The sequence below is a fragment of the Magnolia sinica genome, chromosome 19 (genome assembly GCF_029962835.1).
Source record: "Magnolia sinica isolate HGM2019 chromosome 19, MsV1, whole genome shotgun sequence".
In the NCBI taxonomy this organism is placed as follows: domain Eukaryota; kingdom Viridiplantae; phylum Streptophyta; class Magnoliopsida; order Magnoliales; family Magnoliaceae; genus Magnolia; species Magnolia sinica.
Genome location: NC_080591.1, coordinates 51,963,782 through 51,978,562, shown reverse-complemented (window position 1 = coordinate 51,978,562; position 14,781 = coordinate 51,963,782). Strand labels below are relative to the sequence as shown.

At 41.2% G+C, this 14,781-nt stretch overlaps 1 protein-coding gene across 1 annotated transcript; it reads left to right on the top strand.

Annotated features, from left to right (window-relative positions):
* Positions 1-1,209: 1,209 nt before the first annotated feature.
* LOC131235529 (protein GL2-INTERACTING REPRESSOR 1-like) lies at positions 1,210-2,284 on the top strand. The gene is made up of 2 exons (XM_058232725.1): positions 1,210-1,511; positions 1,630-2,284. Exon 2 carries the CDS (start codon positions 1,669-1,671, stop codon positions 2,023-2,025), a length of 357 nt encoding a protein of 118 aa, XP_058088708.1. The 5' UTR covers positions 1,210-1,511; positions 1,630-1,668; the 3' UTR covers positions 2,026-2,284.
* Positions 2,285-14,781: the final 12,497 nt, after the last annotated feature.

Sequence of the window (14,781 nt, the reverse complement as noted above, 5' to 3'; positions counted from 1 at the left end):
TAGTTTGATTAGTGGGGATCAGGGACTATCCCGGATCATAATGTTGACTGCAATTTGGATGGTCTTGATTGGCATGAATGCATCTTAAGAATACAATGGATGGGATACTACAACTTAGTTTTGATGAGCTATCACCATTATCTAACACTCTTAATCATAAACCTGAGTGACCTCATTCGAGTCAGAGTCTTAAAACCTTGCTTCTCAAGAGAAATTAAATTTCTCATGAGGGAGACGACGGAATAACTCTACACTAGAGAAGTTATATGATCGTTACTTGTAAAAATATTCATTTTATAAAAGTGGGTTCTGCGGTTCAATGATCCAGACCATTGGTCCATTGGGCCGCACCATGGATGGACTATTGGTCCAAAAACCGTGGATTTTTTTTCATCGAATGTGGACCCTTGATGCACTTCTCTTCTCAACCATCTATTTGCAGAACACAAAACAAGATTATCCTGCAAAGGAAAATTCCAGGGATGGACCATCTACAACAGGACCCAAAAGACCAATGATATGGATCACTTAAAAACTGGTCTCACTTTCAAGAAAAAAAAAAAATGGAAATCGTAGTATAATCCACAGATCCTCAGTTGGAGAATCATGGAGAAGACTCCATTGATAGTTCACCATCATTTTTAAAATGGTAGTAAAGCTAGCCATACATTCCAATTTGTGGGGCACATCCTCACCAATGGACCAATCCTAACCGTCCATTCTCCATCTATCAAATTGGTGGTTGAAAGTGTCCGGCTGTCCAAATTCAACAGGCTAAATCAAACCATGAATTTTAGCCAATGTTCCGTCCACAATCAGGATAGCTATTGGGACCATCAGGATCACCTTAAAACAATGCAGCGTGACTACCGTTTTTTTAATTGATGGTGGACTATCACAGGAGTGTAGCCCACTCCAATAGAAGAAAACAAAGAAGAGAAAATGAAATGAAAGAAGAAGAGAGATTGAGAGATGAAATGAAATCTCATTTGTAATTCTCCTAAATAGCCGTTGGTTTTGTGGGCTTATTTGATCTTTTTCACCGACTACCTGTGCAATGAATGAAGGCACTCTGCATTTGTAATTGCATTATTTACTCCAATTTTGCCCACTTCATACACAGCCCTTTGGATTTTTATTTCCCCACAATTAATACATTTCCTGTCCCCAATTTACACTCTTCTTCTACCAATCCTTCAATTCCATTCAATCCCCCACACTCTCTCTCCAAACACCCAAAATAAAATATTTTTCAAAATTCCCATTTTCTCCCTCCATTTCCTTATATAAATGGCATTGGAGGTGAAACAACATCGTACTAATAGTTCTAGCAACACCCCCTTTGGCCAGGGTGGTGTCTCCTCCTCCTCCCTCCCTATACTCTAGCCCGTCTCCAGCGGGCCATCCCTATCATCCTCCATCTCTTCCATCCAACCCTCTAATCATCCATTGTCGAATTAGACGAGCCATCGCCTCATCCCTTAGCTTGGCAGAAGTGCCTCAATCTTAAGGTACCAAAAAATTCGACTTCCAACGTAATGTTTTTTTTTCTTTGGGTCACTTGTTTCGACATCCTAATAGTGTTTCATTTCCATGACAGTAACAATTTCCATGTTTGTTATTGCGTAGACAGGTGAGATTTTCTATACTAAGAAGGCCACCGCAACGATGAGCCGTAACGGGAGGAACCCAAAGCTGGAACTGAAGCTGAACCTGTCACCGCCGAGGCAGGGAACCAATCCTGTGGTGTCTCCAAACAGATCGATGTCATCGTCACCAACTTCACCACCCAGCTCGTGTGTCTCGACCGAGGCTGACCCGGGCCAGAGCCTTCAATACTCAAACAGCCCGGAGGCGACATCGATGGTCCTTGTGGGGTGCCCACGCTGCCTCATGTATGTCATGCTATCTGAAGATGACCCAAAGTGCCCGAAATGCAAGAGCACCGTCCTGCTTGATTTCCTCCATGAAAACAACAACAGCAACAATACCAACAACAACAGCAAGAAGACTAGGAAGAGCTAAGCAGCTATAGCTTAGCATTTTGTTATAGGTTTTTCCTTTCGTTCTTTTTTTGTTTCTTTCTTTCTTCTTCTTCTTCTTCTTCTTCTTCTTCTTCTTCTTTTGCGTTTTGCTCTACCATATCGGCAATATCAATATAGCTGTTGTTTTTCTATCTTTTGTTATATGTTTCTTCCCCTTTAGGCTTTAGTTGAAGACAATGTAAAAGGGGCTAACTGTAACAGCCCAAGTTTTCTTATCAAACAGTTTTAACTTCCTTCTATTTTAGCCCTTTTCCCCCAAAAAGTACATTATACATACCCAAATGTGTGTGCATCCATAAGACATACACTGAAGTTCGGCGTATAAGCTTCCTCTTCTGTCCCATGTTTCGGTTTTCCTCCGAGGTGGGTCCTTCTCCATTGAACAGTCTAGGGATGATTGGTTTACTCTTTAAGTTTCAGTCTATACACATGTACACGCACATGCGGCACCCACACACAGATCATGGGCTTTTTTGTCAACTTCCAAATACATAAGTTGGCTTTTTTGCTTTAAGGGTCTTTCTAATGATTCCAAGTGGGCCAGTGGTTCAAAACATTCTGACCATCGAATCTGTCTATCCAAGTCAAAGACAGATCTTCTCCATGAATTAGCTAGAGATGGTACAATTTCCAGCCATTTTAGCAACATTGCCCTATAAAACTGTGTATGTATATACACACATGTAAGTGTGTATGCGCGTGATTACGTGGAGATTACGTGAGTGAACTTAGAGAGAGAGAGAGAGAGAGAGAGAGAGAGGAGGAGGAGGAGGTAAGAGAAGTTGGGGAGGTTTGGTAGTTCGAGCATTGAAAAGAAAGGATATTTTGATTGAATTTCCATAAAAACAATTAAATGCTTGAGTAATTGAGACGGTTGAGAATAATGAAAGTATTACGTCATATGATAAATACAAATTTATTTCCTCTCTCTCTCCCCACCTTCACATACACTAAATGTCATCTCTGTTGCCACACTCAATTTGGGCAAACTGTCTTTCCCTTCCATTGCTTTTGGCAATCTCAATTTAAGAGCGTGGAGACGACAATAACGCCCCATATCTAATTTCCCACCCTTCAGAATCCAGACACCTCACAAAACTAGTAATCATCCTTTTTGTAAATACACCAAAGCTTGGTGTATATACTCATTATCTGAAGCCACCCCAAATGATGATTCATCACTTCGATGATGGGCCATAGCTTGAAATTCAATCTCCCTATCAATATCCATGCCTTCCATAGTTGTACTCTCGAACTTGCAGTGTCAACAAAAGCCGAACTGATTAGATGGTTCGGATCATTTGATTGATTGTCATCGCCTGTCCGGGAAATGACCCATGAATTGGATGGTCAAAATCAGCCAGTTTGTGGCAGTGGAAGCAATGGTTTATACAACTAGTTTCAGTGTATGCTACTATTAAGTCTGCTATTTTTTAAGGGTGCGTTTGGTTGCACTAAGTATCACGAAATTCTTTTTTCCATATTGATAGAGGGTTAGGATTTTTATTTTTATTTTTTATTTTTTTTTACACGCACACACACACACCCCCACACACACTCACGCTAGTGGAAGCAATGGTTTATACAACGAGTAATAGCGTATGCTGCTATTAAATTTGCTATTTTTTAAGGGTGCGTTTGGTTGCACTAAGTATCACGAAATTCTTTTTTCCATACTGATAGAGGGTTGGGATTTTTTTATTTTTTTTTATTTTTTTTTACACCCACACACACTCACGCTAGTGGAAACAATGGTTTATACAACGAGTAATAGCGTATGCTGCTATTAAGTTTGCTATTTTTTAAGGGTGCGTTTGGTTGCACTAAGTATCACGAAATTCTTTTTTCCATATTGATAGAGGGTTGGGATATTTCACTTGTGTTGTTTTTGAATGCTTGAATGCAGCTGGTGTAACAAACCCAACCAAAAGATGTAAGGGTGGAAAAGAAGATTTAACTTCTTTCACGGGTAGATGCAGGTATACATATCTGAATACAACCATCATCATCATAACATTCATAGTCTGACCAGGGTGCATTAGGAAGATACGTCCTCTCAGACACCTCATCGTCACCAATTACTTAAAAAAATAAAAAAAGGAAATGGTGCATATCAATCCAGACCGTTCAAATGGTGGCCATTTGTAGATGGAGATTATCTCCAAAACCATTATGAGAGGATGGAATGGTCAGTCTTAACTGATTTCTAGTTGAATTTGAACCTTTTGATCACCCATTTGGTGTCTACTAGAGCTAGGGGGTAAAACACTGTCCGTTCAATGTTTGTCTACAATTTGCGCCCCACCACCAATTTGGACGGTTCAGATCAGTGTGCTTGCACGCCGCCTGTATGATCCATATCGGCTGCAACAATTTAGCAAGTAGAAGCAAACGCGCGTTGTAGCCAAACGAGCAATAAGAACCACCCATAAATTGAAGACCTGGAATCCAACTGAACACTGAGCTTTGGTGTAAAACCCATTTATATGATCAAACCAGTGTAGATACCTGCTAACGTAGGCCATGAAATCACTGGCAACCTCAAGTACAGGCTATAACCCAGAAAATCAAGCTAATCAATAAATCAACCTGACTAACCCGTGCGCACACACACACACACATACAGTCCATGAGCAGACTCAGCATTTGGATGGTTAGGATTAATAGGCAAGTGCAATAAAGGGACCATAGAGATTGCTATACACAGAATTTCAGTGTATAATTGTACATGAGTATCCTTGAGAGAGAGTAATCGTAATTAATAACGCTTTGCTATCCATGGCAGACATTTGCTAAATGCGGAACATGGTGGACGGCCAAGTGATATGCATACAGCTGCAATTTCAAGATGCGGATTCCCCGCCATATGACACACGCGCGCATGCCAAATGCACCCCCTTTCTCCTTCCCTAAACTTAGGTTATTGGCATTTTCTAACCTTTAGTGGAAGATTAATACTTGGCACCGGACGGATTCTCTTTTTTGATTTCAAATTTTCAAAAAGAGAAAAAAAATCTCCAAAATATTTTCATACTTAATATATAAATTATATATAATAAAAATTAGAAGGGGCAAAATTACACAAAGTTGGCCATTCCAAACAATGAGACCAAGTAATATGAAAGGACATGAGATGGGTTTTTAAGCAACCAAAAGGGTACGCAGGTAATCTAGGATGAAGCTATTTCTTTTTTTCACTAAAAGAAACCTACTTTTTACACCAGCTCTGCTAGTAGAGAGAGAGAGAGAGAGAGAGAGAGAGAGAGAGAACCAAACTCAATATGCACTATCAATTTATATCTAGGGCAGACATGCTTTGTATGAAGAGATAATGAATTTTGAGAATCATTCTAATTCCACCAGCATTGGCATTGCCTTAGAAAGAGGGCCTTCAGAATTTCTATACATGGAAAAGGTTATCAACATCACACTAGTTGCCTTGCATGGATAAACAGCTAACTCATGCACATGCCATGCCAACATGGCACGCAAGTACAAGCTCCAACCTATCCATCTGATGATACAATTATATAGATTACCCAGCCCAATAATCTGACCAGTCCACTAGTTTGGTGGGCTGTGGATTATGAAAGAAATGCACTAATTTTTATTTTAATAAAGGTTAAAAAAAAAAAATGGCCTAACATACCTACAGTTTCTAACATCGTGGTCCAACTATGTCGACCAGCTTTATTGCTGGGTCAAAACGTCTACACGTCCAGACCCCCACCTAATGGATGGCCTGGATATTGCACCTGTCTGTCACGCCAGCGTGTGAGCATAGCAACCATGATGTATTATCAAAGATTTATTGTGTGATTGGGGTCCTCTCCTTGTCAGTGTTGTTCAAAGAGCCTAACAGAATCTCTGGTCGAAAATGGATTCCATTAGAGGATGGACCAGTTAGGCATCCATCTGAGAAAATGGGAGGTGAGAGTATTAACGGCAGCATGCATGGCTTCACCAAGCAGTCACAACTAAAGATGCTAAAACAAAAGCTAAAAGCAGTGGAGCAAGGAGCACTTCCAAAAGGTGGAGGAAGCAAAAGATCTCGTGCTAAGATTCAAGAGCTCAACAGAAAAGAAGCATGGGGATTTACCAGTCAAAAGAAAGGGAGAGAAGGCAGGTGCTGAGATTAGAATTTAACAAGACAATGAGAAGGAGATCAAATGGAGATAGAGGTCTAGAGCTATTTGGCTTAGGGCCTGTTTGCATAGTGGGAAAGAAAAGATATGAAAGGAAAATTGTAATGATTATCAAATGATGATTTTCCAAGACTTCCATGAGCAGTATTGAAACATGGATTCCCTGGACTCCATTTTGGAGGGGCTTGTTTGGATAGCAAGTGGAAATCTTATAAAGCTCGCACAATGGTTACCTCCTATCTTGTGTGTAAGAATTTGACTATGATAATTGGATAAGCTCCTCTCAAAACATTTGGTGTATGGTCCTATCCATGGTTTTAAGACTCATCCAAATCAGATGTGACTCGGACGAGTTGACTCGGACTCAAAATGACCCAATCCAGTTTGATACCATGGATCTGGATCGTGAGGTGCAATTAATAGTACCAGCATAAATTCACAGATGGTTATGGCGGCCAATCCAAGAGCTCCAAAAATGAATCAACTAATACAAGTTGTGCATGGTATATGCATTAAGCAATTGCTATCCAATAACAGGCTCCAAATGTTTGTTATGGGGTTTTGGATGAAAGAACTATCTACGAGCATGTCGCACAAAACGAACCAGATCATGATTTCCGGGTAGAACTAAGAAACATAAATTGGAAGATCATTCGCTTGGTGGTGGAAACTAATTTAGCTGGACCGGTGAGAATGAAGAGCAAGAAGGGAAGCTTGTGTAAATAAAAACCTCTTTCAGCATACCCAGGAGGTTTCTTCAGATATGGCACAACCTAACCAAATGAAGGCTTCCTTCTAAGAGGGACGGTCTACATAAATAGCACCCCCAAGGGAATCATGACAAGCCTTGACCATCGCTCCAATAGAAGGAATAAAGAGTGAAAGAATCGGCTTCAAGGGGCCTCCCAAAGCCATATGTACAAACCAAAATCAACTTTATCACTCTCCACCACCATCTTGCCAATAGAGCTCAAATTCATTTCTTTGATCAACCCACTCCAATGTCCCCTCTATTCTGAAGCTTTTGAACATCCTTATAATTCATGAGATGGAATTTATACCCTTCACTATTACCTTCCCGCAAGAAATTTCTAAGCAATTTTTCCACCTTTTATGCCACCAATGCTAGCTATTTAAAGAGTCTATGATAAAATTTACACGGGAATAATCAATATAATAAGCGTTATCCTCTCTCCCAACTACATCAGATTCAAGAATGCAATTGATCTTGGATTACCTTCATGTGGAAGCCTCGGATAAGGGAAGGGAGGAACATATTGATGAGGACATCCTGCGCACGCCGTCCACACGTGCACGCACACCACCCCCCCACGCTTGTATGCCAGAAGGACGGCCCCATCGTTGATCTGGATCGATGACGACGTCCGGGGAGGACCTCCTAGCTAGAAGACAAGTTTTTGTTCACAAAAGTGGGCCCGATAGTCAAGAAAAGCCCATCATGGGATCTCATGATTATGGCCCACTCGTCGGATTAATTTCATATTTTAGGTTTTGTTTATTGTTATTATTTAGAACATCGGGAATGCATTAGATTTCTTTGTTTGGTTTTTATTTTAGTTTACTTCATCGCCAAGTAATAGGTTGCGCACATGGTGCGAGTTTTTGGAGTATAGGTTTTTTCCTATAAATAGTCACCCCTTATAGTTCTTTTCATTCATTCAAGATAAATAAAAATTCCTGCTTTATTTTTTTCTGCTCTCTTCATGAATTGTGGAAGAATTCAAAAGTAGGTGTGAAGCCCTCCCTTTTCAAAGAGCTAACTACTGTGGTGCGAAGCCACATCGATCCCGATTCACCCCCATCTTCCATCATCTCTTTTTTCCCATCTTCTACAACCATCCGTGCTTCAAATTCATCCTTTGTTTCATTAGTTTCTTCATTACAGTAGATTTCCAGATTTCAGCCCTACAGAAGGTCAGAAACTTCGACGGAGTACTACGCACAAGCCGCCGCTTGGATCAACCCGAAACTTCGGGGTTTTGGAGCCTACCCCCAGCCGACCAGTGCCAAGGAGGGCTTTCTTTAAACCGACACCCCCTCACACATGCGGCCAGGCACCTGCGCACGTGCGAGCGCCCCAAACCCGCTGTCCTTACGCGGGAATCGTCTTTGGTTCAGGTTTTATCCCTCTTTGCCTCCTCATACATGTTTTCTTCATAAACCCTAAACCTAGATTGCGTTTTTCCTAAATTGTTTGCCGTTTTCATCACCCTAGGGTTCCTTGAATTGAAATTGGGGAATCCCTTGGATTAGGGACTGATTTTTATGCATGTGTGGTTGATTTCTATTTCCCTTTGACATCGTTTGGTTTATAATTTTTTATTGGTCCAGTCCTAGCCTGTGTCGGCCTGGACCCACATAGATTCCCCTTTTAATTGAATGATTTGGACTGTCATATGGGATGTGGAATTTGTCTAACTGTTTATGAATTGGTATGATCTAAGCCTGAATTCTTGCATCTCATACTTAAATTTCATGTCCTGCATCACATAATTCTTACACCTCAACATTCTAGCCTACTCTCGAAACAACACTTCAGACAGAGATGCTCCAACCATCAAACTTTTATACATAGAGACTCTTGAGACCCAAAACAGCTTCGAGACATCCCACCACTCTTTTGAAGTCTCTTACCTGCACACTTGACGCCCACACATAATCAAATTGTCATCCGCGAACTGGAGGTAAGACATCACTACCTTTGGATTAGTAACATTGAAACCTCTCAAAAAAAAAAAACTGATCAAAGAAGTGTTAACCTCACCTCCCACACACCACAGGGGATTACATCTGCCACTGCCTCACAATAGTTCCGACTAGAACTCTTATCTAATCTTTGGAGCAGTAGATCCATTGACTACGATAAGCACCCACTGAATTTGTCCCCAATGATAAGTACAATAGAGATACCAAAAGTTCCTCTCCAATCATCAATTGAGCCATTATTCCACAAATTTATGATGCCAGCTGCCGAACCATTTGCAACAATGAAGATGATCAAGCCTAAATATTGTGTATTTATCCTCTCAATTGCACTAGTTTCCATGCCTTCCACTGATTAAATTGATATATTAATTACTGTTTTCTGCATGCGAGGTAATTCGAAAACTGGTGATGGAATCATGCTTAAAGTAATGGAATTAAAGCTCAAAGGAAGTTATGTTGAAGAACTGAAGAATTGGATGAAGGGAATGAGAATTTGGAAGAGTTAAAGACAAGAAGACATCAAGTATCGAGGTGATGGAAGCAATTGAAATCAAGTAGTGAAGATCAGAAGAAGTTTAGAGGTTTTCGATCCCATCGAGTGATCTTCAATGCCATCAAGTGGACTTCGATGGGAGGTCAATGTCATCGAGCATAAATCGAGGAATTCTGGAATTTCTCATAAGCTTGTTGGACAAAATTGGTGTTCCTACTCGATACCATCGAAGGATATTTGATGCCATCGACGGATTCCAAAATTTTGAAAAATCGTTGCTGAACAGTATTTGCGTTCCTACTCGATCCCTCGAGGAGATCTTCGATGCCATCGATAGAGTTTTGATAGGAGGTCAATGCCATCAAAGACCCATCGATAGTGCACGTGGCTGTGTAAATTCAATGTTGGTTTGCGATTTTTGTGAAGTGGTGCGTAAGATGGGTTGTAAATGTAATAAATAGGAATTCCTAGAACGTGTTTAGGTATCCAGTTAGGGTTTAGGAGGTGATTTCAAGTGACATGAAGCTCTTTTGGCGGCGTTCTTCCTCAATCCATCCTCCTTAGCTTGTTCCTTTTTTTTTTCTTTTGTTTAAGATGTTAGTTATGGTTGGTTAATCTCTTAGTTAAGGCTAAGAGATGAACCTTTTGATCAATGTTTGATATTTAATTCGTTTTCAATGAAAGTTTTAGGTTATTTATATTGAATTATGATTAGATGTGATTGAATTCTTAGATTGGGGAAGGAATTAATCTCTAAAGTTGATTGATCTAGTGTTGCCTTCGGGTACATTGGATGCTTTCAATTCCCTGCGATGTGATTAGCTAGATCTTCATGAGAGATAAAGCCGATCGTGATTCTAATCTATGTCGGATGTTTATGATTGATATTGTTGTGTTATCTTCCGATTAGAACATATTGGAATCCAGTTCTAGTTGAGTTACCAATTCGAGAAGACGAATTAAGTTCCAATTCCATTGGTTGGGGATTCTTAGATCCTTAGTTGCTTTTATCAAGTGTTTTAAACTCTTCTACTTCGTTGGATTAAAAACTAAGACAAACCCGAATAGTTCTAAATATGTTCTCACCAAAGTCCCTGTGGATCGACCTCGGTCTTACTGAGTTATTACTGCATCGCAGCCCTACACTTGGGGTTGCCAACCCTTGGGTTCGATCAGAAGACAAAGCCTTTATTTGGATATTCCACTGATCATCGTACCAATTCATCATTCACCATTTCACATTTAGAACTTGACAACATAATCATGTAAATTTTCCTCAATATATCCTTGACTGATAATGTCCTATTGGATTACCCAACCTTCACATGTTTTAGGAAACTGTCTTCATTTTATAACCACATTTCCCCCTTTCCTCTTTTTGCCCTCCCATCTCTGTCGCCGTAATTTTAGGAGAATTATAGTTTATCAAGCTGGCCAAGCTGTTAAGTACCATCTTCCGTTAGCCTTTGATACTCAAGTTCCTTCACACCCGATTATCACATTTCAGTTTTTTTTAACCAACCTTTCATTCTTTGAATGAGAGACCTAACAATCTACCGGCTTCCACCATCTTATCCAACTCATCAACACTGGACGTTGTAGTCGCATCACCCAATAGCTTCTTCAAGTTATTATGAGCTTCTGTAATAGCACATTTGCAATACAAATCCTTTCTGTAATAACACATGCTATATGAATCCTTTCTTCTCCAGCACATACCTCAGTCTAGCACTTTTAGACCAAGGCACAGTGAAAAGGGCAAATAACATGGCATCGAGCATGAAGTGGACAATGACTATGAGGAGAGATAAGCACCTCTGAATGGATTGCTCCCTACCTTAGGGAGAAAGAGGGAAGTTCATTGGGGGTGGCACATAGCTAGTCAACATTTCTTTTGGATCGAGCCTACCACTTGCCCCTTAGAATTGCCTCTCCTGACCTTATGTCCCTGACACTTCTAGACAAGGCACCACCTTAGCACCCCTATGTTGGCATTGTCCCTTTTCTCCACCAAAACTCCTTGCACTCTCTCCCAACACTCTTCCACTCCATTTGAATCATGTGGACTTTCAGACAAATCTTGTAGAGTTGTCTCCCAAGCCCTAACATGAAACATCCCTCGTGGAGCAAACAATTTTTGCACACAAGAGAGTGAAAAGGGCAGATGACATGGCTCTGAACTTGCAGTGGATAATGACTCAGAGGGAGAAAAGTGTCCACAAATTGATTGCCTTCCTACCTAGGGGAGAAAGAAATTCATGGAGGCTTGGCACTTAGCTAGTCAATGTTTCCCTTGAATCGAGCCTACCTCTTGCCCCTTTGAATTACCTCTACCAACCTTCCCCTTCCTATCAGCTCTAGACAAGATCCCACCCACATTTTTTTTTCTCAAATTACCTAATTAGTCAGTTCTTTTGTCCATCAAAACTCACACTCCCTTCCAAGGTTCTTCCACTTTATTTGAATCATGTATACTTCCATATACGAATGATGTAGACTTCTTTCAATGCCTCTCAGAGACCCCTACCACACAGAACCTCTCTAGTGGAGAACATGATTTCAATACATGTGACCATCTATCCAAATACCAAATACCTCTACAAATTCCCAAGACATTCACGATACGAATTGCTCGCCACACTCGTCTCATCTCCTGGCATTTTGCAAACAATCTTGCAATAGTTTCCCCTCATTTTAAACGATCCCCATAAAGCCCCAAGACACACAAAACCTTCCCATCACTTTTGCCTCTTTTAACCTCGACACAACAAGTGTCCATCCCTTTATTGGGCTTCCAGCTAGGAAGCTTCATGGGAAGCTCTAATGACTCATCATTTTTTACCATCATCTCAAGAATTGACGAGTCGTCTTCAACGCCACATGACACCACCCCCAGCTGTCAAGCCCATCCAACATGTCTCAAGCACTTCCACCTCATTGTTCCTTTGCTTCAGCCGCTCCCAACTTTGAGATTACCAATTGTTGAACCACCCATAACCAACCACAATCATAAGAGGACCAAACAAAAGTTCAACAGAGAGGCATTAAGGAACATAAGAATCCTCTCTTCCTCTTTTTTCCTTTTTCTTTTTCTTTTTCTTTTTTTTTTTCTTGCAAAAGCCCTACCTTTAATAAGCAGGGTGATAATGATGCTTGCCCCTATACCAGCACCAACCAAGATCTTCACTCAACCAACCTCCATGTCGTCCATATACACAATGAGGTCTACCTCCAGCACCGTCACATAGCATGACCCGAGAGTCAACAAAGTTTCAACATCCAAAGCATGGGGCAAGACTGCATACCTTTAGCCCCATCATCCAACATCCACTCGAACAAGCTATCCTTTTCGTTCTATTGGTACAACTTGGTAATGGGATCACCTTCTCCCTTAGGCCTCTATTAGGAACCTATCCACTATTCTTTTCCATGCCAAAAAGAAGATCACCATATTGTCATTTGAATTTACTTCCTTTTTTTAATTTATTCTCAATGACCAGTTTTGGCTTCCACCTCAAGTTCACCCAAACTTTGTCATTTCAATCAAGATATTATTGAAATCTACCTCCCCAATAAAGAATGTTATGAGCAATTTTCTCTTCTCATCAAGAATGATCGACTACCACCCTAAATCTGCATACAAATTTCTCTCTAGGGCACCTTGAGGCCCCCCAACTATGCGAGATGCCCTTGCATGCTTCTTTGAATGATTTGAAGATGGCCTTCTTCTTCATATTCGACTGTATAGCAAATGCTCAGGCCAGGTGCAACAGAACCCCCTCTCTGAGTCGAAGGTAATTGGACCAATAAAAAGGATTAGATATGCACTGCTACAATCAAAGTTTTATTTGGGGCTTCTCTCAAAGGAGGATTGGGTTCGGCCTACCTTGGACAATTTGGAGTTTGACCATATCTCAACGAGTGAAGGCAGAGCCTCGAGCAACCGGTCTTTAAAAAAAAGGTAAAGAAACGATCATGGACCTCAAGAGAAATGAGGCCCCAGGTCCAGATGGGTTACCCTTCGCCTTCTTCCAAGTCTTTTAGGATATCATCAAGGATGATCTGCTATGCTTTGTGTTGGAATTCTTTGAGTCAGGTAGGTTGTTGTGGGAAATGGCCAGTTCTTTCATTATGCTCATTCCTAAAATTAAGGGATGATGCAGGACAATTAACCACTTGCTCTAAAAGCTTGAACTGTTAGAATATGGCGAATTAATCCCTTTATCTCATAGCCCATGCCCCACATCGCATGGGTTAGGACCTCGGCCGAACCCCCTTCGTGGGCCCCAAATCACATGGGCCACCCACCCCGAGTGTGTCCCCACATTCCACGAGCTACCCCACTCGAGCCTGGTGTGAAAATGCCCCTGCATTAATCACCCCCGGTGAGGAGTCTCAAACACAAGACCTCCCGCTCTAATACCAATTTGATGCAAGACAATTAACCACTTGCTCTAAAAGCTCGAACTGTTAGAATATGGCGAATTAATCTCTTTATCTCATAGCCCAGGCCCCACATCGCATGGGTTAGGACCTCAACCGAACCCCCTTCGTGGGCCCCAAATCACATGGGCCGCCCACCCCGAGTGTGTCCCCACATCCCACGAGCTACCCCACTCGAGCCCAGTGTGAAATGCGCATTAATCACCCCCGGTGAGGAGTCTCGAACACGAGATCTCCCTCATGGGCCCCAAATCACATGGGTCACCCACCCCGAGTGTGTCCTCACATCCCACGGGCTACCCTACTCGAGCTCGGTGTGAAAATGCCCCTGCATTAAGGGAGCTTCCTCTCTCAAAGATTTCCATCCTATTAGTCTTATTAACAACCTATACAAGATATCTTTCAAAAAAGATAATAAAATAAAAGTAGCCCATACAAGTTTTTTTTTTTTTTTTTTTTGAAAAATGAATTTTATTTAAAAAGAAACAACAAAAACAACACACAACAGACCACTATATAGAGACAACGAAAAACAAAACAAAAAGAAAGAAAAGAGCAATAATACAAGACGAAACAAACACCAGCCCCCTAGCTAGGAACACCAACTAAACCCAAGAAAAAATCCCTATTAAGGGGCCCAATCCCTAAACAAGATCAGCAGCTTGCTCAAAACCCCATGCTCAGAGCTACTCTTGTTGTTGAAACACCGGCTATTTCTTTCGAGCTAGATTGACCACAAAACAACAAACGGTAGGATTTGCCACTTCTTCCTTCCCAGGGAGCCTCCATCTTCACCATGCCACGAGGAGAAAAGAGCTCCCACGTCTTCCAGCATGACCCAACTCAATCCCAACCATCTACAGGACCCAAGACCAGATATTCGAAGAGAAGCCATAATGAATGAAGAGATGGTTAACGAATTCCCCTT

Excerpts from the sequence above, each read along its gene's own strand:
- LOC131235529 (XM_058232725.1), top strand. The coding sequence starts at position 1,669 with ATGAGCCGTAACGGGAGGAACCCAAAGCTGGAACTGAAGCTGAACCTG.